This window comes from Coregonus clupeaformis, chromosome 36 (genome assembly GCF_020615455.1).
Source record: "Coregonus clupeaformis isolate EN_2021a chromosome 36, ASM2061545v1, whole genome shotgun sequence".
Taxonomy (NCBI): domain Eukaryota; kingdom Metazoa; phylum Chordata; class Actinopteri; order Salmoniformes; family Salmonidae; genus Coregonus; species Coregonus clupeaformis.
In genome coordinates this window covers 14,180,540-14,206,717 of record NC_059227.1, presented here as the reverse complement: position 1 = coordinate 14,206,717, position 26,178 = coordinate 14,180,540, and the positions used below count along the sequence as shown (strand labels likewise).

The following is a 26,178-nucleotide window of genomic DNA, read 5'->3' as shown; positions in this document are numbered from 1 at the left end:
GTAGTGTTGATCTAGGATCAGGTCCCCCTTGTCCATATAATCTTATTCATTGTGATCTAAAAAGGCAAAACAGATCCTTAAATAGATTATTATACAAAAATAACAATAATAATATATCATCATCCTGTCCACTTGCATGGGATGTAACGCCAAGGGAGAATTGTCATGCACAGAGAAACAGCTATACTGATTGCGCTCTATCCAATCATACGGCAGAATCTACAGACAGTGAGACAGACCTGCCCACATTATCAGTTGCCGACTTTGTCGCTATATTTAGCGAGTATTCAGACCCCTCTAGCGACACATTTTCAAAAAAAAGCGACTAGCAACAAATCTAGCGACTTTGTGTTATTGGAGACTTTGAGACTCTGACGTGAAAGCGCGTATCGTTCTTACTCTTCTCAACGAGCAGCTGCCGTGGGCCCCACCCCCGTCCCAAAGCACTCACAGGCGGCCCAATCCTCAAGCAGCAGTCCCTCCCAGCTGCAGTCAGAGCAGGAGATGTTCACCCCTCCGCGTCCAGACTGCAAATGAATCGCGCATGCGGGAAGCCGCTGCTGGCTGATCCCACCCTGGCTTACATTCAGGGCGGGATGTAAATGTAGGGTGTTTTTTACAAACTTTTTGTCTCTCCCACAACGTTATTCCTCTCTCCTACAGCGTCCATCACAATTACATGCACATGGCCAATTATGCAAATTAGGTGATGACGTCATTTAGCGACTTCTAGCGACTTTTAGGACAGCCAATAGCTACTTTCCTTACTGAGGAGTTGGCAACACTGCACATTATGCAGCGCCTCGGACTTGTTTGCATAAAACACACCTCGCCAATGTTATGTTGAAAGAACACTTGCCCTAAACCTTTAACGAGTGGCCACTTGCTGATGTGATTGATAGTGATCACTTGTCTGCCACGGTTTTGGGTAAAATTATAATTGAAACGATGCACACTTGCATTGCAACTTCCACATTTCAAAAGCCATTCGTGAGCATCGTGTCCCGCCGCGACCTGTTTTGTAATATAATTTGCTATGAAACACTGCCAGACCGATGCACACTACGGTAATAGATGGTGAGAAAATTGTAAAAACAAACTGCACCAAAGCACCTTTCCACTCGCCAGTTACTTGATAAGTTGATTTAGCTAACGTGGCCTGCCTGCTAGCTAATAGCTAGCTTCATAGTCAGATTGAACTAGCTAGTGATTTTGGGCACTGAAACGGTGTGTATACTTTATTTGCGATGTATGACAGCTTGCTGAAGTTCTAGACATGTTCTCAGAAATCAGTCCTAAGCGCAGCAGCAGCTGACTTGACTGTCTGCAGTGCACTACTGGTTTTCATGCAAATTTTTTTACTTGAGAAATACTGCAAAAAACGCCTTGGCGAGATATAGAATTGAGTGACTAAGACCTCCTCGGCCAAAACTTAAAAATCAATTACAGATTTATCTTAGATTAATTAGGACTATTTTGAGGGTGAAATGTTGCTACACAGTGATTTAAGAGGGACTGAATTCCATAACTACTATAATGGCCATGATATTTCAATTGTGTAAATATTCCATAATAAATAGCTAAATGAGTGCATTTATGTTAAAATAGGTAATAAGAAACCTCAGGACACCAAATGTAAATCAGTCAGAAAAATGTGATTGATCCAGAAGCGCATAGACTAAATATTAAAATAAGATGATAATGTTTGTTCACATTGGCAGTTTGAAGTGACTCAAATCCTATTTTGTTTGCATATCCGATTTGAATCTTATTTTTCCTGCAGTCTGAACAGCCAAAAAGTACATGGACTCTGATATTTCAAGCCACATTTCAAACCACCTTCTGGCCATGCAACTTGTCTGAACTGTCAAATCTGGTTTATTTGCCCTCAAGTGGTTACATTTTATTTAGCATATCTTGTTGCTTGCTAGCTACTCTGACAAGAACATGTGGTAGGTAGATAACTAGCTTGTTAATTGTTTACAAACAAATTAGTGAATGTGCTAGAAAGCTACCTAGCTAACTGCTGTGGCTAGCCAAATATGAATTGTGTTGTAAGTTGGATAATCTTATCCTTTGAGGCTTTAAACGTGTTCTTACACTATGATTTTGAACATTCAAAGCAACTGGGAAACATCCATGGCAGGCATTATTGTCGCCTTACCTTGCAACATAACTTGAGTGATAGGAAGCGCGAGCACCACCAATCAGCCTACACTGCGCACACCTCCGTCATTACTATGACAACTAGCGTAGCCATGACAGCAAGTGACTACTGTCTGAACACACACAGATCTGATTAGGTCACTTGTAACTTACCGTTTGGTCAGTATTCCAAAACGGATTTAAAAAAAAAAAAAAACTGATTTGAGCATTAAGGCCTGCAGTGTGAACGAGGCTTAAGACCGTAGTTGCCTGCCCAGCTAATGTCCCATCCAAACTACACCTAAACTATATTGAAACCAATTTCACAATGTGGGATTGACCCATCGTCATACACATATAGATGTGGCCTAAAGACAAGATTAAATTGACAATAGTTTGATGGGTGAAAATATTATCAATTGTCAAATTGAGAATGAAGAGGCTGATAACCAGTGCAGCGTGCATTGACACAGAAGGAATCAGCAATAGCTGTTTTGGGAAAAAATATCCTTTCTATTTTATTATGTTATATTCATCTTCTAAAATGTGTGTTGACTGGTAGGGCAGAGGAATATAAGCCTGTGATGTCTGCTAAATGAACAAGTTGATTTCATTGGCATGGCACAGCCTATGGCTATTAAGCACAGATACATAAAACTCAAACACTTTTCTCTTCTTTTGAAATAAATAGTCTTATATCATGTTTATGACCTGTGATTGTGTATATTAAATGAATGTATTAGACTGGTGGCTATTGCTACTCATCTTGATAGGCATTGTGCTTTGAGGTAGAAATGCTCAAAAAGTTGTCTTATATTTCTCAAAGTACTGTATTTAGGAAAAGTCAGGGACAGGTGGGTTCAAGGTTTTAATTGAAATTACAAAATTGAAAACCGTCAGATGAACCGTCTAGGCAGTTCTAGTGTTAATGAGCAGCATAGACATGTAACCTCTACACTAGCCACCAACAACATCACAAGAGTTAGGTGTGGTTTCCCATATCAGAACTGTATCTTGCATTGAAGGACAAGAAACACCAGTATGACTGGTGTGGTGGTAGGATAAACAATCTAAAAGAAACTTACCTGAACCATTTCTATGCCTCGTTTCCTAAGGGAAAAGGAGAAAAAGGAATGCTCATTACAACTTCATGGCAATAGAGAAGACATCAGAGAATTCCTTTTAACATGTCTACTATGAGATAGCTGGCCGATGCCCTCTCACATTGACAAGACAGATGGGGATATAATAATAAAGTGTATTTTTATTAAAACTTGCATGACATACCAGCCATAACCTTCACACACTGAATACCATCAATTTAAACAAACTGATGCACAGGTGTGTGCAATCAGCTAATTAGCAAGACTTGCAAGCAGTCAGCTGAAAATTAAAAAGGGAAATTCCATTTAATCTAACATTCAAACAAACCGGTAAAGGTTGAGCTGATTGGAAAAGATAAATTAACTGGATTTACATGTGATAATGAATTGACAATCACACAATAAATACAGTCATACAAACTACAGTGAAGGCTACTCCTTCACATTTACATATTTTTCTGAAATGCCTACGTAGTTTTAAAAAAGTCAAAGGGATTTCATGAAAACAGGCTCTCTGATTTATTCAACAATGTACACTGTATTGCATCAGGACTCTCTGGAAAACAGTGGCTATTGTTACTGACTGGACTATCCTGGAACATTCATTTTGTCACAAGAAAACCTGTACCATTATCTGCAGATCAAAAACCGAAAGGTGTTTGATAGAAAAGGAGAACATATTGAAGCACTGCTATGTTTTTTTGCCTTATTATACATTTTGGTATACAGTGACCTTCAGAAAGTATTCATACCCCTTGACTTATTCCACATTTTTTGGGGGATACAACCTGAATTCAAAATATATAAATATGTTTGCCCCCCCCCCCCCATCACCCATCTACACACAATACCCCATAACAAAGTGAAAACATGTTTTTAGAAATGTATAGAAAATTAAATACAGAAATCTAATTTACATAGTGGGGGAAAAAAGTATTTAGTCAGCCACCAATTGTGCAAGTTCTCCCACTTAAAAAGATGAGAGGCCTGTAATTTTCATCATAGGTAAACGTCAACTATGACAGACAAATTGAGATTTTTTTTTCTCTCCAGAAAATCACATTGTAGAATTTTTAATGAATTTATTTGCAAATTATGGTGGAAAATAAGTATTTGGTCACCTACAAACAAGCAAGATTTCTGGCTCTCACAGACCTGTAACTTCTTCTTTAAGAGGCTCCTCTGTCATCCACTCATTACCTGTATTAATGGCACCTGTTTGAACTTGTTATCAGTATAAAAGACACCTGTCCACAACCTCAAACAGTGTCACTCCAAACTCCACTATGGCCAAGACCAAAGAGCTGTCAAAGGACACCAGAAACAAAATTGTAGACCTGCACCAGGCTGGGAAGACTGAATCTGCAATAGGTAAGCAGCTTGGTTTGAAGAAATCAACTGTGGGAGCAATTATTAGGAAATGGAAGACATACAAGACCACTGATAATCTCCCTCGATCTGGGGCTCCACGCAAGATCTCACCCCGTGGGGTCAAAATGATCACAAGAACGGTGAGCAAAAATCCCAGAACCACACGGGGGGACCTAGTGAATGACCTGCAGAGAGCTGGGACCAAAGTAACAAAGCCTACCATCAGTAAAACACTATGCCGCCAGGGACTCAAATCCTGCAGTGCCAGACGTGTCCCCCTGCTTAAGCCAGTACATGTCCAGCATGACAATGATCCCAAACACACCGCCCGGGCAACGAAGGAGTGGCTTCGTAAGACGCATTTCAAGGTCCTGGAGTGGCCTAGCCAGTCTCCAGATCTCAACCCCATAGAAAATATTTGGAGGGAGTTGAAAGTCCGTGTTGCCCAGCGACAGCCCCAAAACATCACTGCTCTAGAGATCTGCATGGAGGAATGGGCCAAAATACCAGCAACAGTGTGTGAAAACCTTGTGAAGACTTACAGAAAACGTTTGACCTGTGTCATTGCCAACAAAGGGTATATAAAAGTATTTAGAAACTTTTGTTATTGACCAAATACTTATTTTTCACCATAATTTGCAAATAAAATCATTAAAAATCCTACAATGTGATCTTCTGGAAAAATTTTCTCATTTTGTCTGTCATAGTTGACGTGTACCTATGATGAAAATTACAGGCCTCTCTCATCTTTTTAAAATGGGAGAACTTGCACAATTGGTGGCTGACTAAATACTTTTTTTCCCCCACTGTAAGTATTCACACCCCTTTGCTATGACATGCTAAAAGGAGCTCAGGTGCATCAATTTCCTTTGATCATCCTTGAGACGTCGCTACAACATGATTGAGTCCACCTGTGGCCAATTCAATCGTTTGGACATGATTTTGAAAGAAACACACACGTCTATATAAAAAAGGTCCCACAGTCAAATGTGCATGTCAGAGCAGAAACTATACCATGAAGTCCAAGGAACTGTCTGTAGATCTCCAAGATAGAATTGTGATGAGGCATATATCTGGGGAAGGGTATAAACAATTTCTATAGTGTTGAAAGTTTCCAAGAGCACAGTAGTCTCAATAATTGGGAAATTGAAAAAATATGGAACTACCCAGACTCTGCCTAGAGCTGGCCATCCAACCAAACTGAGCAACCGGTCAAGAAGGACCTTGGTCAGGGAGGTGACCAAAAACCTAACGACCACTCTGACAGAACTACAGAGTTCCTTGGCTGAGATGGGAGAACCTGCCAGAAGGACAACAGTCTCTACAGCACTTCAATCTGTGCTTTATGGGAGAGTGGCCAGATGGAAGCTACTCCTGACAAAAGGCACATGAAGTTTGCAAAAAGGCACGTGAAAGACAGAGCATAAGGCAAGATTCTGTGGTCTGATGAGACAAATTGAAAACCAGGCACAGCTCATCACCAGTCTAAAACCATCCCTAACTTGAAGCATGGTGGTGGCAGCGACTGGGAGACTGGTAAGGATAGAGGGACCAATGAACAATGACCCCAAGCATACAGCCAAAGAAATGCTGGAATGGCTTCAGAACAAGAATGAGAAAGTGCTTGAGTGGCCCAGCCAAAACCCAAATCTGTGGAAAGACCAGAAGATTGCTGTTGACTGCCGCTCCCCATCTAACTTAACAGAGCTTGAGAAAATCTGCACGGAAGAAGATCCCCAAATCCAGATGTGCAAAGCTGATAGACATACCTAAGACGACTCAAAGCTGTAATCGCTGCCAAAGGGGCTTTTACGAATTGACTTGTGTAAATTAGATGTTTTCTGTATTTCATTTTCAATAAATTTGCTAAATAAAATTTAAAACATGTTTTCCCTTTTTCATTATGGGGCATTGTGTGTAGATGGGTGAGGGGAAAAAATATATTTAATCCGTTTTGAATTCCGGCTGTACCAACATTTTGCTTTGTTGCTTCTGGCAATATACAAAACTAGCAGCATCCTGCCCTTATGCACAGTAAATCATTGGAAGTGTTTTAATTTAAGTCAATGCAACATCTTTAAGGACCGACAGTGAAGCAACCAACATTTCAACTCAAACAGTCACTGCAAATGAATGTGGCGTTTGGTCTCTGGATGCTGTGAATATTTACAAGTCTGGACCATTTAAACTCTTTCCCAAATTTCCGTGGGATCATGCTTCCCTTCGAAATTCAATGATTTGATAGGCCTACCATGAACCCATGTTCCCAACAACTTAACTTGTTGTAGCCCTAGGTCAAATCTTTAAGCTAAAATTTTAATTCACACAAAACAATGTTTGTAATTGCAACTGGGGCAATGTAAATAAATGTATAAAAACTGCTTATTTGGAATTCACATATTACCACTGTGTGACCATAAATGTCTGCATGCAACTGAGACAATTGAAGGGAATTTGAGCTCCTCTACCCTCTATTTGCATCCCAAATGGCACCCTATTCAGTTCACTAGGGCTCTGGTCAAAAGTAGTGCACTATATAGGGAATACGGTTCCATTTGAGACATAACCGCTGAGTCCCACTTTTACTTTCCGATAGTCAATGTACCTTTACATCACATAGCTAAATATTTCCAAAAGAAGAAACCAGTTAGGGGACACACATAACCACAGGTGTCCTTGTGACTGACACAAATTCTGTGAGAAGTCCTTCTCCAATAAGCCCACAACGCCATGACAATGGAATAAAATGTCTGTGGTCACATAAGGAACTGTTGACTAACAACAACCAGGAAACAAATTGAATTCAGTGCACACCCATTTAAAACAGTCAATTAATTAGTTGAATGAATTGCCCGAATTGGTCCACCCACAAAAACAGCTAGGGACAGCAGGCCCCCCCACATTCAGTAGGCCAGGGTACTATGTTGTGGAACATTCAAATATAAATATATTGTGTAGAACAGACATGCCTCTGACATCTAGACTAAATAATCATGTGAGCTCTATTTGTAGCAATTTTAACTCCAACTTTCAGGAAGTTGCACCCTCTTGAAAGCAATGACAGTCTGTCAGGGTTGGGTATGTTACTTTCTAAATGTAATCCGTTAGTTACTAGTTACCGGTCCACATTTTATCAGTAACGTAACTTTGGGATGACCCAAACTCAGTAACGTAAAATCAGATTACTTTCCTCTTAAGTGGCATTAGAACAAGACAAATTAATATTACCAATTGAACGACATCTATTGCAGGATAAATAAATGTTCGAGTTTACATAGCTGGCCATAAATGGAGGTTGCATTTTTTTTTTTAATGGGTTGGTTATGTAGGGTTCTTCTAACCAATTACTTTCTACTACAGATAATAATATGATTAGGTTACATCTTTACAATAAAAACCAATGTCTGTCAGATTTCCAGTCATTCCAAATAATGTAATTCCCCTTGATCTTCAAGAACAGGACTTGTAATTATGGAAGTATAGATTAGCCAAATTGTTTTACCTGAGCATATCCCAAAAACTCGCCTATTGTTTACGTTTGTTGGTGACACGTTGATATCTTGATAATTTGTAGCTGTTTGAAGGGCGAACAGTATTTTTTTGGTAAAAAGCTGAGGGCTGGGCCTGGAGAAACCACTCTCAGATTAATAGAGCTATGGATGCAAGGACTGACCATCCATGATATCAAAATTATTGTTTAAACCATGTTGAGGATATACAGTGTTTGTTTACATTTACAAATATTGGAGAAAAACAAGGTTATATTTTGGGTTCTCATGGGGTGTGACAATTGAACTAGTTCATGAGGCATTTATAAATTACATACCCATTGAGTGGCAAGTTTCAACCATGTGTATGTTAGATTATTATTCATTTTATATCAGCACAAATTAGACTGAGCAACAAAAGCCCCACTTCTGGTCTTGTTGAATTAAGCTAGTTTTTGACAGTATGGAGCACAATACCACGGAGGAGTTCATTTGGTAGGAACTCTGCATTATGCAGCTGTTGCAAAAGCCCTTTTTTCACTGGCTGTCCAATAGTTACAAAAACAATGATTGACAGGCAGCTTAAACTTAAAGCAATTCAACCATTATTGGGTTAAAATACACCTATACATTTGTGAACAGTCATCCACAACCCGTAAGGCGTAAATAGTTAAGAGAGAGCTGCAGTGCGACTCACACCAATGGGCTATGTAGAATTCAACACTAGTGATATCCGTTTCGGCCGTAGGCTACACCACTGCTGTCATCCTTACCTCCAAGCGTTTATTCAAGTTGGATAACCTTTGGATACCGACAGCAGTCGCACCATTGGAAGACAGCTTGGACTGTAGCCTATTTCTGCTCTTTTCCCGCGATTCATCAAACGTATTTGGTGTGTCATCAGTGGTCAGAGTCGCTAAGCCAGAACATTTAAACATGCGCCCTTTTCAATGCTGATTTGAAAGTCATTGAGAAAACAAAGTTGTCAAAGATTTTTTTCGCAAACATCCTGTCTGAATTTAAAAGTATTCTACTTTTTAAAAAAGTAGCTATCATCTGATTACAATATTTTTGCTGCTAACGTAACGGATTACATTTACAGTTTTTTTAAATAACCCATTACTCCAACCCTGCACTCAGTTACCAGGTTATGGATTCATGTTCTCAACATAACTAATTGAAAGATGCGTTCTCCCAGTGTAGGAACATAATTTTTTACAATATCCTGACATTCTCTGGGTCTTTTTTTATTATCTTGTTTGTTCGCTGTCCACTTGAGTCACCATTCATATGGACTGGCAATATTGCTAAGGGACAGATCGACATTTACTGTGGGGGCAGGGGTGGTCCAAAATACGGGAGGGTTGTCAAACATTTCTCTTTGCTTTGGGGAGGGTTGTGTTAAAAACAATTTTTTATTGGGCACAGGGGAGGATAGTGCATTTTTTCCCTGGTTTACATTCAAGCTTCTGCTCATATTTTCCCTATAAAACAATGGCTTGGACTTAGTTTTGATATTACTCTAATAAAGTTTAGAAACGTTTGGTATAGTGTGGCTATTATTAAGCTTTAGCTACTGCAGGCCCATGATATGAAGGCAGTGCACCCCGGTGCTCAAACTGACTCCAACAGTTGAACTTGATGTGAGGAAGTCGGTTTCAGGTCTACCAGAGTTACTCCTAAAATCTAACATTTATAAATGATCATCTTTGAAAAAAAAATCTGATCTAAAACTAATTAGACTCCTTCTGTACGTCTACATCTGTATACCAGGCGCAGTAGCCATCTGACACAAATAAATGCATGTCGGTGTCGTAGCATGCCACCAGCATCTCTCTAGGGGTTAGGCCTAAGCTTTTCTTCCACACAAAAGTATGTGGACACCCCTTCAAATTAGTGGATTCGGCTATTTTCAGCCACACCAGTTGCTGACCGGTCTATAAAATCGAGCACACCGCCATGCAATCTCCATTGACAAACATTGGCTTTACTGAAGAACTCAGTGACTTTCAACGTGGCACCGTCATAGGATGCCACCTTTCCAACAAGTCAGTTTGTCAAATGTATTTTTTGTGAAGGGGAAACGTCTAAGCGCAACAAAGGCTCAGCCGTGAAGTGCAGAAGCGTGTAAAAATATAGTCTGTCCTCGGTTGCAACACTCACTACAGAGTTCCAAACTGCCTCTGGAAGCAACGTCAGCACTGAACAGAACTGTTCTTCGGGAGCTTTATGAAATGGGTTTCCATGGCCGAGCAGCCGTACACAAGCCTAAGACCACCATGTGCAATACCAAGTGTTGGCTGGAGTGGTTTAAAGCTCGCCACCATTGGACTCTGGAGCAGTGGAAACGTGTTCTCTGGAGTGATGAATCACGCTTCACCATCTGGCAGTCCGACGGACGAATCTGGGTTTGGTGGATGCCGGGAGAACGCTACCTGCCCCAATGCATAGTGCCAACTGTAAAGTTTGGTGGAGGAGGAATAATGGTCTGTTTTTCATCGTTTGGGCAAGGCCCCTTAGTTCGAAGGGAAATCTTAACGCTACAGCATACAATGACATTCTAGACAATTCTGTGCTTCCAACTTTGTGGCAACAGTTCAGGGAAGGCCCTTTCCTGTTTCAGCATGACAATGCCCCCGTGCACAAAGCGAGGTCCATACAGAAATGGTTTGTCGAGATCGGTGTAGAAGAACTTGACTGGCCTGCACAGTGCTTGAGACTAGGCTGCAAACTTTGGCCCTTAACACCTATTACCTATAGATCAACAGGCATGGGGTAAACCCACTTTAGCACAAGACTCGCTATGATTTGCCAGTAGTTTGCCACATTCACTTGTCAATTCCTGGCTCCTTTAACAATGAGAAGCACTGAACACTGCAGTTGCCGATAGCATAGCATGAGGTACAGTTGGGTCCAAAAATATTGGCACCCTTGATAAAGATGTGCAAAAAAATACTGTATTAGATAATACAAATTCCGAGCTTCATTGTATGTTTTTTTCCGTATTTTATACTAATACAATTGCTCAGAGAAAGAGCTTCTTTTTGAGATTGTTTAACAAGTAAAAAGAACAGCTGTCAATTATTGGCATCCCTAAAGTTTCTGATAAATAAAATCAAACAAAATAAAATCTGCATTAATTATTTTCTTTTTTTTTTTAAATTAAAATGAGACTAAGTTAATCTCATCAGTATTGTGGCCTTCCATAGCTTCCTGTTTCACTGGGATATGTAAATGAGGTAACATGCACAGGGCTCTAAATAACATTTTTCATTGGTAGCACAACATAGAATTTAGGAGCACCAGAAAATACAATCTTTTTTTTAGCGATTGAGATTTAGCCTATATGAATTATAGCCATTTCTGAAGCGCGTTGTGCCCTAGAAACTAATTTGTAACCCTGTAAATACATTTGTTAAATGTAGCAAAAATGTTAATACAAATACCACTCATTGAAATTAGTCATTTGTGGAATATTAGTGTTAAAACCTATGTAAAAGCACTATTTTCTATTGAGATGCATTGCATTGAAAATTGTACACCGTCTCTTTAAGAGCGCCAAGTTTGTGATGATATGCAAGATACAGTATCTCTTCCATTCATCGGTATGATCATTGATCTCCTGAAGAAGCCATTACTTTTCCTTTCTTTCTGTGCCCCCAAATGTTTGGATATATTGGTGTTACCAGGTTGTAAACTAACTAGCTAATGAGGTAACAAACATGACTGAACAAGGTGTATAAGAAATGCGGAGGAGAGTGGTTTAAAAACAATCCGTGACAGGAAGAGAAAAACGTTGCGCTGGTAATGTGGGTCAGCTCTTTTGAAGCAGTTTTCGCTGTATTAATGGTGTAAGCATGACGCTAACGAATCTGCGCTCAAGAAACAAAATGGTACAGCAAAGCCTTATCATTACAATTATTTTAAAAATCCAGGTTGCACAGCAAAACATTTTGATGCATATGCGCACTTTAGAGCACCTTGAGCACGGATGTAAAACCCCTTTGTCATCCATTTCATTGGGAAAGGCAAGGAACTTGCCAAAAACCAAATACCACTTACCATTATTAGGGCAACAATTAAGAAGTTTGAAACTCCAGGAACAGTGGTAAACTTGCCTAGTAGAGGACAGGTGTTACTTATCCCCACGCACAGTGAGGAAGATGATTCGGGAGGCAAAGAAAAGTCCAAGGGCCACAGTTGGAGAATTACAGAACTTGGTCACATCATCACCAAATCTACAATTAGACACCACCTCCATTCCAATAGGCTATTTGGAAGTGTTGCCATAAAAAAGCATTTATTGAGAGCAACCAACAAATGTAAATGCCTGGAGTTTGCTAAATGGCATTGGCACTTGGATTGGAACCAGTGCTTTGGTCAGATGACATGAAAATAGAGCTATTTGGCCACGCACACCAGTGGTGGGTTTGGCCTCTAAAGAAGGATGCATAAAATAACCTCATACCTACTGTAAAATATGGTGGTGGGCTGTTTTTCTTCCACTGGTCCTGGGGGCTTTGTTAAGGTCAACAATAACATGAACTGGGACATTTTAACAAAAACCTGGTTGCCTCTGCCAGGAGGCTGAAAATGGGCCACAAGTGGATCTTACAGCAAGTCAATGACCTCAAGCACACATACAAATTCACAAAGGAATTGTTAATTGACCACAAAAAAAAAATCTACATTTTGCAATGGTCTCCAGACTTGAACCCCATTGAAAACTTGTGGTTTGAATTGAAGAGGGCAGTCCATTAGCACAATGGAGGAATGGGCAAAGATCCCTCCCAATGAGATCTTCAATATAAAATCCTATTACTGATGAATGTGTTTGTTGTTTTTGACCGTGTTTCTTTCTTCTTGCATTTATATTGACGTGTATTTTCTGTAATTCAGGGGTCATCTGTAAGAGAGACTTTGGTCTCAGTATGACTCCCTGATAAAATAAAGGTTAAATAAAGTAAAATAGAAAGAAAAGCTAATTGTTGTTATCCTTGCAAGGGGAGGGGGCACAAAGTATTAAAACAGTGGTGCCAATCGTTTTGACACCTATTTTTTGTATTCATTTTATTAATTGCTAAACAAAATCTTTCTCTGAGAAATTGTACTCGTATAAAATAATATAATTTCCCAAATCTTTGGAAGCATACACTATAGCTCAGTATGTATTATTTATTTTATAATCTTTTTTGTTCATCTTCATCAAGGGTGCCAATAATTTTGGATTTGACTGCATGTCATCTCCAATCACTGGCGTCAGTAAAACGTCAATGGCATTCTGACTAACCAGTAAAACCTGTATGCTTGGTAGCCTCTCTGAAGCGGAATACCTGTTAATAAAAGCTTGCAACACCCTGCAACTTCTTGAGGGGAAGGTTTTGGGTAAAAGTCTATTTTTATCTGGTAATAGATTTTTCAGGGGCTGCTGCAGCACCCTCAGCACCCCGGCTATGGGTCGAAGTGGAAACATCTGGATGAAAAACACTGACTCTAATTCAATCACATTGATATTATTATGCATGTCCGACTTGGAACAGCTACTAAACTATCATTCTAGCAGGCAGCACTACACGCACTTTAGCCTATTGAAGATTGCAAGGAATTGTCAACATAACCGAAATAAGTATGTGATATTTCTCGAGTGTTCTTGCGATCAGCAAGAACATTAATTCACACACTAATTGATTTGGGCAGGAACACACATCACATGTTCTAATGCTTAAATTACTGCACATCTTGGAATATTGGCTTAAAATAGTGCGGAGTTCTGGCGCCCAAAATGAATACCTGCACCTATTTCAGTCCAAGTCGAGCATTAAGTCCTGTACCAGTGTGTAAATGAATTGGATGTGCTAGAAATGCGTGCAAAGCCCTGTAGCCTACATTTTTCAGCAACAGGTTACACACGGTCTAAGTCATGTAACCATTATTGTGAACTGAAGGAAAACTATTGGCTATACTTCACGGATACGTTCGAGGTTACAGAATGTATTGGTAGGCTAATAGCCTGTGGATGTTCTTACCTGCACATGTCCACGAATACTAGGAAATTCATCTTTTTGATCTTCTTCTCGCTGAGCCAGTAGCCCACTCTTCTGCCCTTCAGAAGAGTCTGCATCTCAATATTATGCGTTGGGGCCCTTGCTGACAATGACATAATGAAAGAGAGTTATTCATAAAAGCCAGCTGTTCTTGCCGTTGTGCCAACGATAGCTAATTCTCTCCTAAAATGTTTTCATTCTGTAGCTCTTGCAAACTGTGAGACCTTTAAATACCCTAGACAAGATCTGTATGGCAGGTTTGCACCCTTGCCTACTCCAGCTGTATTTCAGGTAAGTCTGGTTACCAACAATCCTTCGTGGTCAATTAGTTCCCTGAGCGATCTCCCTTCCAATTGTGTCCCTCTCTTGCCCAAAGTGCCGATATTCCGTGCCAGAAACGTTTACTTTGAGAAATTGAATGCATTTACCCACGAGTCATTTACAATTAATCCATCCAATTCGTTTCTTGATGTTTATCGGATATAGTAGCCTAAAGGTGACTCCAACGGTGAATTGTTGTGGCTGAAAATCGTAGGCATACAAGTGCTGTAAACCTTCCGCGAGTTTGCAAGCTTCTGTTGTTGTGCGCAGAGCAACAGGCAAAATACTCAATTGCTTTGAATCACAGAGGGGGAGACCGAGAGAGAGCGCGATTGTGTTTGGAAGAGGCCGATATTGGACTTGTACAAAGTAACTTGATCAGTTTCAGTTTATGAAATATAGGGAAAATGCATAGAACCTCTTCAAATTAGTGTTAGGCTATAGGCCTATTAATTGTAGCCTTTGTATAGTGCAGAAACGACCGAAACAGAACACAAAAATAAGCTATTTTTGGTTGATACTTGATAGCCTACAAAATTAGATACCACGTACCTTGTCTGGTCTTCACCACAACAGGTTCCTTGATCGTTGGTTCAGACGAACAGTCAAATAAATGCAAGATAACCTGATATGCCCAAATGGTCAGCTCAGAGAAGATTATGCATCGGACGCTATTCCTATAATAACAGGCCCAAATGAATTGTGAAAGGCTTTTAATCAACTTTAATGTCGTGCTGTCGTATCAATGGGAGGAGGCACCAATTAAGTTACCTATTGGGTGACACAATCAGCTCAGCTGTCAAATCACTCAATCCATAGATTGAGGTGGGTGAAAATGGGAAAATTATCAAGTGGACATAGCCAAAATTGCACAAACATTTGCTAAATACATGATGATTGTTGGATGATATATACACAAAAAGGCAGAAAGATACGATAATAGTGGTAGCCTACTGTTTTGCTAAGGTGTACTGCTCACATTGCGACATCTAGTGGTAGGCTATTCATTATTGACAGGCAACCGGGTAGACTATATATTGGAATAATTTTCATGGCATGCTGCAGTATATGAATGTGGATGTGCAACACAAATGCATACAGTTCCTTATTAAATACGTATATATCGCCCTTAAAATGCACTAGATTCTAGTAACCTACCCAAGCAACAGGCCTACAAAGTATGACAAGGAACTTGATGCTGCTCTTATTTCAACTTTATGTGGCGCTGTTGTTTCCCGAATATCGGGTCTTCACTAGTTACCTAAAAAGAAATGTCTGTAACTATACTGAACAAAAATCTAAACGCAACATGCAACCATTTCAACGAGTTACAGTTCAAATATGGAAATCAGTCAATTGAAATAAATTCATTAGGCCCCCTATCTATGAATTTCAAATTGTCCGTACATTTGCCGCATTCAAAACAACTGGGAACATGGAAAAATACGAGTCAAATCATGAAGTCAGTGATATTCAGGTCGGAAAGTCGAAGCTCTAGAAAGAGGCCCGAGTTCAAACAATTATTTCCAGTCGGAGCTCGTTTTTGTCTGAGTTCCAGTTGTTTTGAACGCATTAAATCAGGCATTTGCGAGTTCCCAGTTGTTTTGAACGCGGCATTAGTCAATGGGGCCGTGCGGTCCATTCTAGGACAACTCCGACAAGGAGCGCTCTCCTTCAAAGAGTCAATTGTGCGCTACCACAAAACCACAACATGAGCACGAATTAAGTGAACAAGAAGCTCAATATAAAACATATTTTCCAGGATTTGAGATAATTCACTTGTACTTTCGAGGAAAATAGGCAGGTTTCTCGTCTTCTTCTTCTTCAGTGGGGTTTATCGGCGGTTGGCATCCAACATTATGGTGCATTACCGCCACCTACCGTACTGGAATGTGGCCCAGAGACAGGGAAACACTAAATCCTACCTGCCAACCCCGTTTCTCTTTAAAAAGATAACAAAATATTTGAGACTATATCTAATGACGTTCTGCTCAATATACTCCACTGGAGACATCCGAAACGCCCCACTACATATTCTGAGTCCTTGCCCCTGTATGACATCTAGCCTTTCCAATGAGGTCCGGGCTGCCGAACCATATGCTATACTTCCATAGTCTATTACAGATCGGATCAATGCAACATACATGGTTTTCAATGAGGAACGCCCAGCCTCCCACTCCTTCCCCGTCAGACAGCGCATCACATTTAGCACCTTCTTACACTTTCCCACCACTCTCTCAATGTGTTCTGCCCACGTCAGTCTAGTATCAAAGTATACCCCAAGGAACCTGAAGGCCCCCACCCTCTCCAAGTTTCTCCCATATAACCTCAAGCATACCTCATCTCCCACCTTCCTCCTGGTAAAGAACACTGTTTGAGTTCTCTACAGAGAACCTGAATCCCCACATTAATGCCCACCGCTCTACCTCATCAATTGCTTCCTGTACCATCCTGACTATGTATGGCACATTTCTACCCCTCTTCCATAAGGCACCATCATTTGCAAATAACAACCTCCCTATATCCGGCTGTACCTGAGGGTAAACATCATTGATCATGATTGAGAACAACAGAGGACTAATCACGCTCCCCTGTGGTGTACCATTATCCACCAAGTAGCTGGTTGATAAAGACTTCCCCACCCTCACCTGGATAGACCTTCCAAACAGGAAATCCTTTATCCAGTTGTACATTCTTCCTCCTACCCCCATAATATCAACCTTCCACATCATATCATACGCCTTCTCCACATCAAAAAAGACAGCTACAATAGTCTCCTTGTTCACCTGAGCCTTCATGACCTCTGCTTCTAAGCAGAGCACTGGATCCATAGTTCCCCTACCCTTCCTGAACCCACTCTGATATGGCGTTACTAGCCCTCTGCTCTCCAGGAAGTAAGTTAGCCTCTCCATAATCATATGTTCCATAATCTTACATACATGTGATGTTAAAGCTATTGGCCGATAGCCTGTTGGCTTCGTTGGATCCTTCCCGGGCTTCCGGATTGGTACCACTACTGCCTCCTTCCAACTGCCTGGTAGTTTCCCCTCCTCCCACACTCTGTTGTACAACACCAATACCTTATCCAGTGCCTCATCACTAAGATGGGCCAACATAACATAGCACACCTCCTCTTTCCCAGGTGAAGTTAACCCACCCTTACCTATTGCTCTTTTCACCTTTGCCCTGGTAAATGGTGCACTCAACGCATAATTTATATCCTCCCTCCTTTCCAGCACTCCAGGATGCTCCTCTCTTGTGTTCTCTCTCCCCCTCTGCCCCTGCTCTGACAGATTTGCGGAGCTATGCACTTGGACAAATGCTTTGGCCATCATCTCTGCTTTCTCCTCATCTGTTACTGCCACATCCTCCCCACTCGTCAACACTGGATAATCCCACTCCCTTCTGATCCCACTCATCCTCTTAATCATCCCCCACACTTCTCCCACAGGTGTCGCCCTTCCAATGGTGTCACAGAACCAATGCCAACATGACCTCTTTGCCTGACGGATAGTTCTCCTCACCATGGCCTGGGCCTGCTTATACTGAATCAGATGTTGGAAGTTATGCGTCCTTTTCAGTACTCTAAATGCCCTGTTCCTAATCCTCACCATTGCCCCACATTCCTCTGTCCACCATGGGACTGCTTTCCTCCTCCTCCTCCCTGAACTCTTAGGTATAGCCTCAGTAGCTGCCCCCACTAACGCTGTTCTCACCCAGTTATTCATACTATCTACATCCCCTCTCATATCCACACGAGCAATCACCTGCTCACTCAGCTCCTGAAACTGATCCCACTTTGCCCTTCCAAACACCTACCTGCCTACTCCATCCACTAACACCTCCTCCTCCCTCCGGCCTACTGTGCATACAATGGGGTAATGATCACTCCCTACTGTTGACTCCTCCCATACCTCCCACTCACACATTCCTGCCATAGCACTAGATACCAGACAGAGTGAGGTCTAAGGCAGACTCTTTCCCTGTGGCTACATCAATCCTGGTCCCTCTGCCATCATTCAGGCACACCAGATCTTTATTTTCTATTACATTTCCCATCACTTGGCCATTTGCGTCACGCGATTAGTTTAGCAACCGCGTGACGCAAAATGACTACGTAAACGCGATTGGTCGACAGTCTGCTGGGCGGAGTGTTATATGTTTCTCCATTCATTTCCTGCTGGGATATATGCCGCATTCAAAACAACTGGGAACTCGGAAATCCCAGACTTCCGAGCTTTCATGACAACTCGGAAAAGGACGAGCTCCGACTAGGAAAAATCGTTTTGAACGGTCATCCAACTCGCAGTTCCAAGTCGGAAACACGGGGATGTTTCTAGAGTTCAGACTTTCCGACCTGAAGAACACTGAAGTCGGAAGTCCGAGATTTCCGAGTGCCCAGTTGTTTTGAACGCGGCATTATCTCCTTTTCTAATATCTCTGGTCAGTCATATGACAAGGAAGAAAGGCGATCGGTGTTGTTGTTGCTGGTTTATTAAATGGCCTGGGGTAATGAAATAATATGAACATGGATTTAAAATGAAATCACAGCAAGTTGCCTCGTCAACGAAACGGTTTGTCATGTAAAGAAAGGTGAGCTTCATGGCTAGCTAATGTTACACACTTTCCATCTATCAAATCATGTGGTCTACCATTTTCAGCTACCTAGGCTAACGTTAACTGCCTAGCTAGTTAGTTAGCAAGAATCCGACTAGATGTTCACATGACATTCTCTCTGTAGTCGTAACGCGGTGCGAGATATAATGTACCTCAATCCAGGGATGAGAGATGGTAGTGTACTCCTAATTATCCCATTATCTAGAAGATTCAAATATTGCTAGTTTTTCGTCAGCATTCTAGGCTAGCTACTGCTATAGCAGCCCATTGGATTCCATGCAAATGCGACGCCTAGCGTCATAAACTGTTTTTAAAGTATTTCCGCCGTTTTGTTTCATAGCTGGTAAATTAATCGCACAAAGTCAAAGAACTACGAATCCTATATGTGACCGAACGGCTCGATTCGGTCTTATGTAGCAACATTTGAAATTGTGTTTTTTACATTGGATGAAAGTAGAGACTCAGAGTTAGAAAATGCTTTGAAAGTTGATAAACTTGTAACCTCACTTTTGAGAAAATGGCCCTTGAATGTTTTGGTACACCTACTGGAGAGCTCTTCTTTGTCTACACCCATTCAGCATCGTTCACACCCTCTTTCCCACCCATCTCTTTAAGGATTCACATGTGAGGCCAGAGTGTGCTCTGGGCGTTCGTAAACTCAGAGCGTTGTCAGATTGTCAGTTCGTAAATTCAGAGCGTTTCGCTCTCGGAGTGTACAGTCTGGTGCTGTGGTAAGCTACCTGAAGAAGCGGCCCAGCCCATAACGTTAGCTAGCTGGCTTTATCCCAGTGTTTGTTTGTCAGTTAGTCGACCACATCTGCCATTGCATTGGATTGTCTGCGCATTGCTGGCTAGCTAGCTAACGTTAGCTGGCTAAACATAGCAGAAAAGCATCTGTCATATGCAGATTTGACAGCCAACTAGCTAGCTAGCCAGCTAACTTGGCTCTTTATCTATGGCAGAGCACACACTGGATGCTCTGGCCGAGGAGTAGGGTTGATCCGAGCGTTCTGACCTAACAACAGCAGTCAAGCACCCAAGCTAACTGGCTAACGTTGGCTAGCTTGCTAGCTACTTCCAGACACAAATGAGAGAACAGCTCACTCTGGCCATTTTACTCGCCCTAGCAGAGCTGATTAGGGTGTTTGTATGTTATCCAGAGCGTTGGTGACTAAAACTGTGCTGCTGGCAACAATTTCATTACGCTTTTTTGCCAACGTTTACTGACACCGGCCATATTCAACGGGTGTTGAGCATTCGTAAATTCTGACAAAATTTCGAAATGTGTAATATCTGAAAATGTAGCTAGCTAGACTATCTTACCTGTATACATGGATGGACGCTCCTCCCACTCTGTCACAGATGCCATAGTTGCCCTTCGTTTGAAGATGTAAACCGGAGACAGGTGTTTTATACAACAACCTTCAGTGTGTTCTCTTTTTGACTGCATATTTGCAATCAAACAGCAGAATTTTCCCCATCTCCTTAGCTATCATTCCACTGATTTCAAAACTCGGTCCTCCAGAAAGTGGAGAGCAACACTTATGCAGTTCTACTATGTGATATCTTTCAAAAAAGCTGCATTAGAAAGGATTACCAACACATACTGACCAGCTCATGTTATAGACAGAAGCGTGCTACATGGCAGACCAATCCGAACTCATCTAATAATAATAATAATATATAATAATATGCCATTTAGCAGACGCTTTTATCCAAAGCAACTTAGTCATGCGTGCATACATTTTTGTGTATGGGTGGTCCCGGGGATCGAAGCGCCGAGCTACAGAGGACCATCTCTCTGCATGTCCAGCCCACTCATTATTCAATTTACGTAATTTAGCATTATCTCAGCCGATCATGGCTAGCGGGAAGGTTGCTGTCTTTTTCCGTGGCTAAACCAACTAGGCTCGTAATTTAACAATTTTATTCATATTTACAGATGGCATACAAGTTTGTTATTAAGGCAAATGAAAGTTCACATGTTCCAGAAGGCATTTCTGCCAAAAAACGCCCTTTGATAAAAAAAAAAGTTTAAGTTCAAATGGCTCTCCTGTGAAGTAGTGACGCGCGACATATGCCTAGTTTCCTGAAACCAGTCACATATAGCCTATCCCACCTCACGCTGCAACACTGCCAGGCTGTGCGCACGTGAAGAGCTGAGTGAAATATTCATTTTCAGAAGCACTGCTCACAGGCATAAAAGTTGATTTAATTTACTTAAAATGAAAGTCTACTTAAATGAGACTTTGTACTTGTTTCTTGGCCATTTACATTGTTTTCTTCACAAGCTAGGTTGTTTTTCTATGAGTTTCAACTGCTAGGGAAGAGAAGACAATGCTTCTACTAGTCAGACTCAATCTCACAGGCACAAACATGACTTGAGTCGTGCTACCACCTGTAACCTCTCGCCCTTAGAGGCATGTGAACATTGTCTCATCTGTGATATTTTGGTTAAAAGACTCGGGTCACAAAAAATGAAATTAAACAATATACCACATGACCTCTTACTAGTAATACATTTGTTTTAGAAACATTACAAAGCATGCTCATCTGTGTTTTTGGGTGTTAAAAAATCTGAGTGGCTGTTGGTCAGGGGCGCATTGTGTGTGGATTTCTCCTCAGTCTGGAAGCAATCAGACTACCGAAAGCGCATACAGTGGGCGACGTCATCAGAAAATTTGTGTTTTGGGAGCGAGGCACATTTTTGAATGTATTTGTATTTTCATATATTTTATTAAACGTTGGAGGAAATACTTTCCTAGTGTGTGAGGAACGTGTTTGCTGGCTTCTTAAATGCTAGCCAGCGACCTTATTTAGAATTATTTATTTTTTGTTTGGCTAGAGTTATGCTAACGTGTTTGCAATTCCTTTAGCTTTGTTAGCTAGCTTACTGGCTAGTTAGACGTTAGCTGGCTAGTTCGCTACAATAGTTTGCTACTGCCATCAAGTTGTTGTTGTGCTATCAAGTGAGCCATACGGGCATTTGAATATAGCGCGTGGAAAAGTGAATTGGGACACAATTTGGACAGTTAGACACATTTAAATGTAGGTGTAGACGCATGATGTGTTCGGAATTCCATCTTCAGAACACCATGATCAGAATACAAAAGCTTGTTTGTAGCCCACCTGTTTGCTTGCCATTCTTCATCGCACCTCTCATCAATGAGCACACGGGACTGTCTCTGGCTGGATGTTTTTTGTTTGTCTTACCATTCTCAGGAAACCCTAAACGCTGTCGTGCGTGAAAAGCCTGAGATACTCGATCCAGCGTGCCTGGCACCGACGATCATACCATGCTCAAAGTTGCTTAGGTCACTCGTTTTTCGTTCAAACAAACAGTAACTGGATGCCTTTCTGCCTGCTTTATATAGCAAGCCATGGCCACGTAACTCACTGTCTGTAAGAATGATCCAGTTTCGTGAATGGGGTGATGTATGTAATAAACTTGCCTGTGTGTGTGTATATACACTGAGTGTACAAAACATTAGGAGCGCCTTCCTAATATTGAGTTGCACACCCTTTTGCCATCAAAACCTCAATACGTCGGGACATGGACTCTACAAGGTGTCAAGCGTTCCACAGGGATGCTGGCTCATGTTGACTCCAATGCTTCTCACGGTTTTGTCAAGTTGGCTGGATGTCCTTTTGGTGGTGGACCATTCTTGATACACACGGGAAACTGTTGATCTTGAAAAATCCAGCAGCGTTACAGTTCTTGACACACAAACCGGTGCGCCTGGCACCTACTACCATACCCCGTTCAAAGGCACTTAAATATTTTCTCTTGCCCATTCACCCTCAATGGCACACATACACAATCCATGTCTGTTGTCTCGAGGCTTAAAAATCATTATTTTAACCTGGCTTCTCCCCTTCATCTACTCTGATTTGAAGTGGATTTAACAAGTGACGTCAATAAGGGATCATAAATTTCACCTGGTCAGTCTATATGTCATAGAAAGCACAGGTGTTCCTAATGGTTTGTACACTCAGTGTGTGTGTGTGTGTGTGTATGTACGTACATACACTGAAATATTAAAATAGTTGGTTGTGGATGCGTCCTCATCATGGTAATAGGCACACAAACTAGCTTTGTCAAATAAAACAAACGAGCTAGTTGCAGGATGGTTATCAATTCAAGTTGCTGTCACATGCTCACTCAAACACTACAGTAGCTGCCTGTGCATATTAGTCAATTTTAAATTTGCATGCTACCAGCTCTTTCTGAGTATTTGCCCTTTAGGTCATCTTTGAGATGGGTGTAGTCAAGAAGAGAAGATCAGCCACGCCTAGGCAACCAGGACTCGGGGGTAGACATAACATAGTAAATGTAAATCCAGGACACTCCAATTAGTATATGTTACATTTCTTATGGTATGTATTAGTTTGTGGATTTCAATCATCGTTTTTGTATGAAATGTTACGAATTACAATTAGTATGATATGTTACAAATTACAATTTGTTGTGGTTAACGTTAGCTAGGCTAGGGGTTAGGGGAAGGGTTAGCAAACATGCAAAGTAGCTAAAAACTATTAAGTAGTTGCTAATTACCTAAAATGTTAAAGTTGTCCAATTATGAGATTCTTACACGCAACTTTTGGGTTGCTAGAAATTCGCCTTATACGCCCACCCATTGACCCCAACCAACCACCTGCTTTGCTACACAGAAAGCAGCAGTTGTCTACTCCATTGTTAAGACTTTGATGAATTCAGTAGACCTATATCAATGTCTTTGAAAATACCATATAAGTATGATTAGCTTTTAAAACAAATATTTTGGACCAGAGTGAGGCAATCGCTCCACTAGCCTACCTATTGTTGCTGCAGTGAGGAGGATTCACCATCTTCATAGAATGTTTTCATAATTTATCTGCAGATGATCGCTAAAAAGCTTACCGGTATGTAAATCCGAGAGCCAAATGAACTGCTCTCTTACCAATGCAATTCGGTAGCCTACTGACGAGTCACTCATTTTTACGTCACTGTCTGGCAAGTCCTAATGGACTTCATATCGAAAATACAAACAATATCTTTAGTTTACTTGACCCGATGCGATACCATGGGCATATAACTATGTTGTATGCTTTATGAATGGCCAGGATATGGGATTGACTTTATTCAGTCAGTTCGACACCATTTATAAATTAGTCAAGCTTGCTGTTCATCAATCAAATTACAGTAAGCCTATGCGCCAACCCTTCGTGGCTGTATATGAAACACGCAAAATAAATTAATGTGCCAGAAAACAATAGACTAAGTGGATTTCGACTCATCGTTACCACATTATATGGGACGGTCAAATTGACTCATGTAGAGAATGAAGGAGCATCATGCTCTTCCCTCCGTGAACATATATTTGACTGCACACACACATACTGGGAGGCGGGACAGACCGCAGACTGTCAAACCAGCAGTGTTTGCCTGTCATCGCTCACTTTGTGACTGACAGGCGCCTATCCTATCAATAGATCGCTAGAAGATGCATATCGTTCATTCTAGCGGGAGAGAGCTCGGCTGATTTTTTTTCTTCTGACTTCCGTATTTTTCTTCTGACTAGTTAATTTAAGTGGAAAAAGTACCCGCTGAAAATGAGTCTAACCGGCTGTATAGCCGACAGCCGGCGCTAGTGGAAAATGCTGCCAAATGTAACATAACATATACACATTTGAGCGTCCCGGATTTACATTTACTATTACTATTACATCTAGTCTATGAGAGCAGGCTGGCCTAGGCGGTTCTCCTCGGGAGCATTCAGTTTCATTTGAACGTTTGCTAGCTACGTTGCGTAATGGTTCGTACTGAACGTCACGTTTCCCCAAAACGTTCTTCAACAGGGATGTAATCATTATTGGACAAATTCAGGTAGGTCCCTACCCGTTTTGTTCCGTTTAAGAAACGTTTTCCAACAGAATCTGAGTATTGAAAACGCACCAGACTTTGAGGGACGTTTACTCCGTTTGGTGGGGGTGGCGTTCAGAACAGCACTGTTTCCGTTTAATTGACCGTTGCAGTAAAAAAACACCGTACTGAATGCAGCCCAGATACGTTTTGTTTTTTTACCCAGGGGTGGCCAACTGGGTAAGAAAATGAGTATGCATAATGCAAGCTATTGAGTAGTACTTTGAAACTAAGGCCCTTTTCTGTTCCAGGGAGGAGTATGGAGAATGATGAACTTTCGTCAGCGGATGGGATGGATCGGCGTGGGGCTGTACCTTCTGGCTAGCGTGGCCGTCGTCTACTATGTCTTTGAGATCGACCAGACATACAACCGTCTCACCCTGGAGCACGTGGAGCGGGTGGCTCAGGAGCAGCAACCTCTGGCAGGGGACAACGCGCCTACCGCCGCATCCTCTGGGCCCCCCTCCTCCTCAGCCTCGCTGCCCACCTGGACCCAGAGTCTCAAGACTCACCTGCTCCTCTTGCCCTTCTGGGTGTGGGTCACCATCTTCCTTGTGCCCTACCTTCAGGTGTTCCTCTTCCTCTACTCGTGCACGCGAGCCGACCCCAAGACGGTTGGCTACTGCATCCTGCCTATATGCCTGGCGGTGCTCTGCAACCGCCACCAGACCTTTGCCAAGGCGTCCAATCAGATCAGCCGGCTGCAGCTGATTGACACCTAAAGTGTCCAACCGGTTGAGACGGTGGATGATATGAGAGGCGGGGTGAGCAGCCTTGGTGCATGCTGCACACAAACTAGGCGGCGGCCTACTACTCTCACACCTGAACTCCAGGATGCTAAACACTCACCTAGTGCACTGTGGGAAGTCTTAAGCCTGCCAGACATCACTAGGCAATTCCCTTGGGGGTTTGGTGGTGGTTTTGTTGATGTGTATGTGTGCTGTTCTTGAGATGAACAATGGTACGTGTTTCACAACCCTTTGTATTTGTGAATTCTTATATTGAAGAAAGGCTGGACCAAAGGGTGCCACGCGCTCCAGGGGCACCACAGTACCTGACTACGATACAGATGCCAATCATTGAAGGTTTGTCTGTTCACTGCAAGGTCCCACACTTTTTTGAGCAAATAATTCTGAGGGGAAAGTTTGAGAGCCATATTGGTTCAATCATCATCCCAAAACTATTAC

At 41.7% G+C, this 26,178-nt stretch overlaps 2 protein-coding genes across 4 annotated transcripts in view; one reads left to right on the top strand and one right to left on the bottom strand.

Moving 5' to 3' along the window:
* Positions 1 to 15,146, bottom strand: part of itpk1a (inositol-tetrakisphosphate 1-kinase a) — an 83,102-nt gene extending 67,956 nt beyond the window's left edge. Inside the window, exons 1-3 of one of the 2 annotated variants that reach the window (XM_041865941.2) lie at positions 15,025 to 15,146; positions 14,134 to 14,254; positions 3,231 to 3,255 (exon numbers count right to left, since the gene is read on the bottom strand). In XM_041865941.2, the coding sequence (XP_041721875.2) occupies positions 3,231 to 3,255; positions 14,134 to 14,228 (120 nt within the window). In that variant the 5' untranslated portion in view covers positions 14,229 to 14,254; positions 15,025 to 15,146. Of the gene's footprint in view, positions 1 to 3,230; positions 3,256 to 14,133; positions 14,452 to 15,024 lie in introns of those variants that run through there. The other variant, XM_041865940.2, reaches the window with a different exon arrangement.
* Positions 15,147 to 18,799: 3,653 nt separating this feature from the next.
* Positions 18,800 to 26,178, top strand: tmem251 (transmembrane protein 251). 2 transcript variants are annotated; one of them, XM_041866019.2, is made up of 2 exons: positions 18,800 to 19,065; positions 25,243 to 26,178. In XM_041866019.2, exon 2 carries the CDS (start codon positions 25,258 to 25,260, stop codon positions 25,711 to 25,713), a length of 456 nt encoding a protein of 151 aa, XP_041721953.1. In that variant the 5' UTR covers positions 18,800 to 19,065; positions 25,243 to 25,257; the 3' UTR covers positions 25,714 to 26,178. The 2 variants fall into 2 exon arrangements, with proteins under 2 accessions (XP_041721953.1, XP_041721954.1); XM_041866020.2 differs by lacking the exon at positions 18,800 to 19,065 and adding an exon at positions 24,554 to 24,955.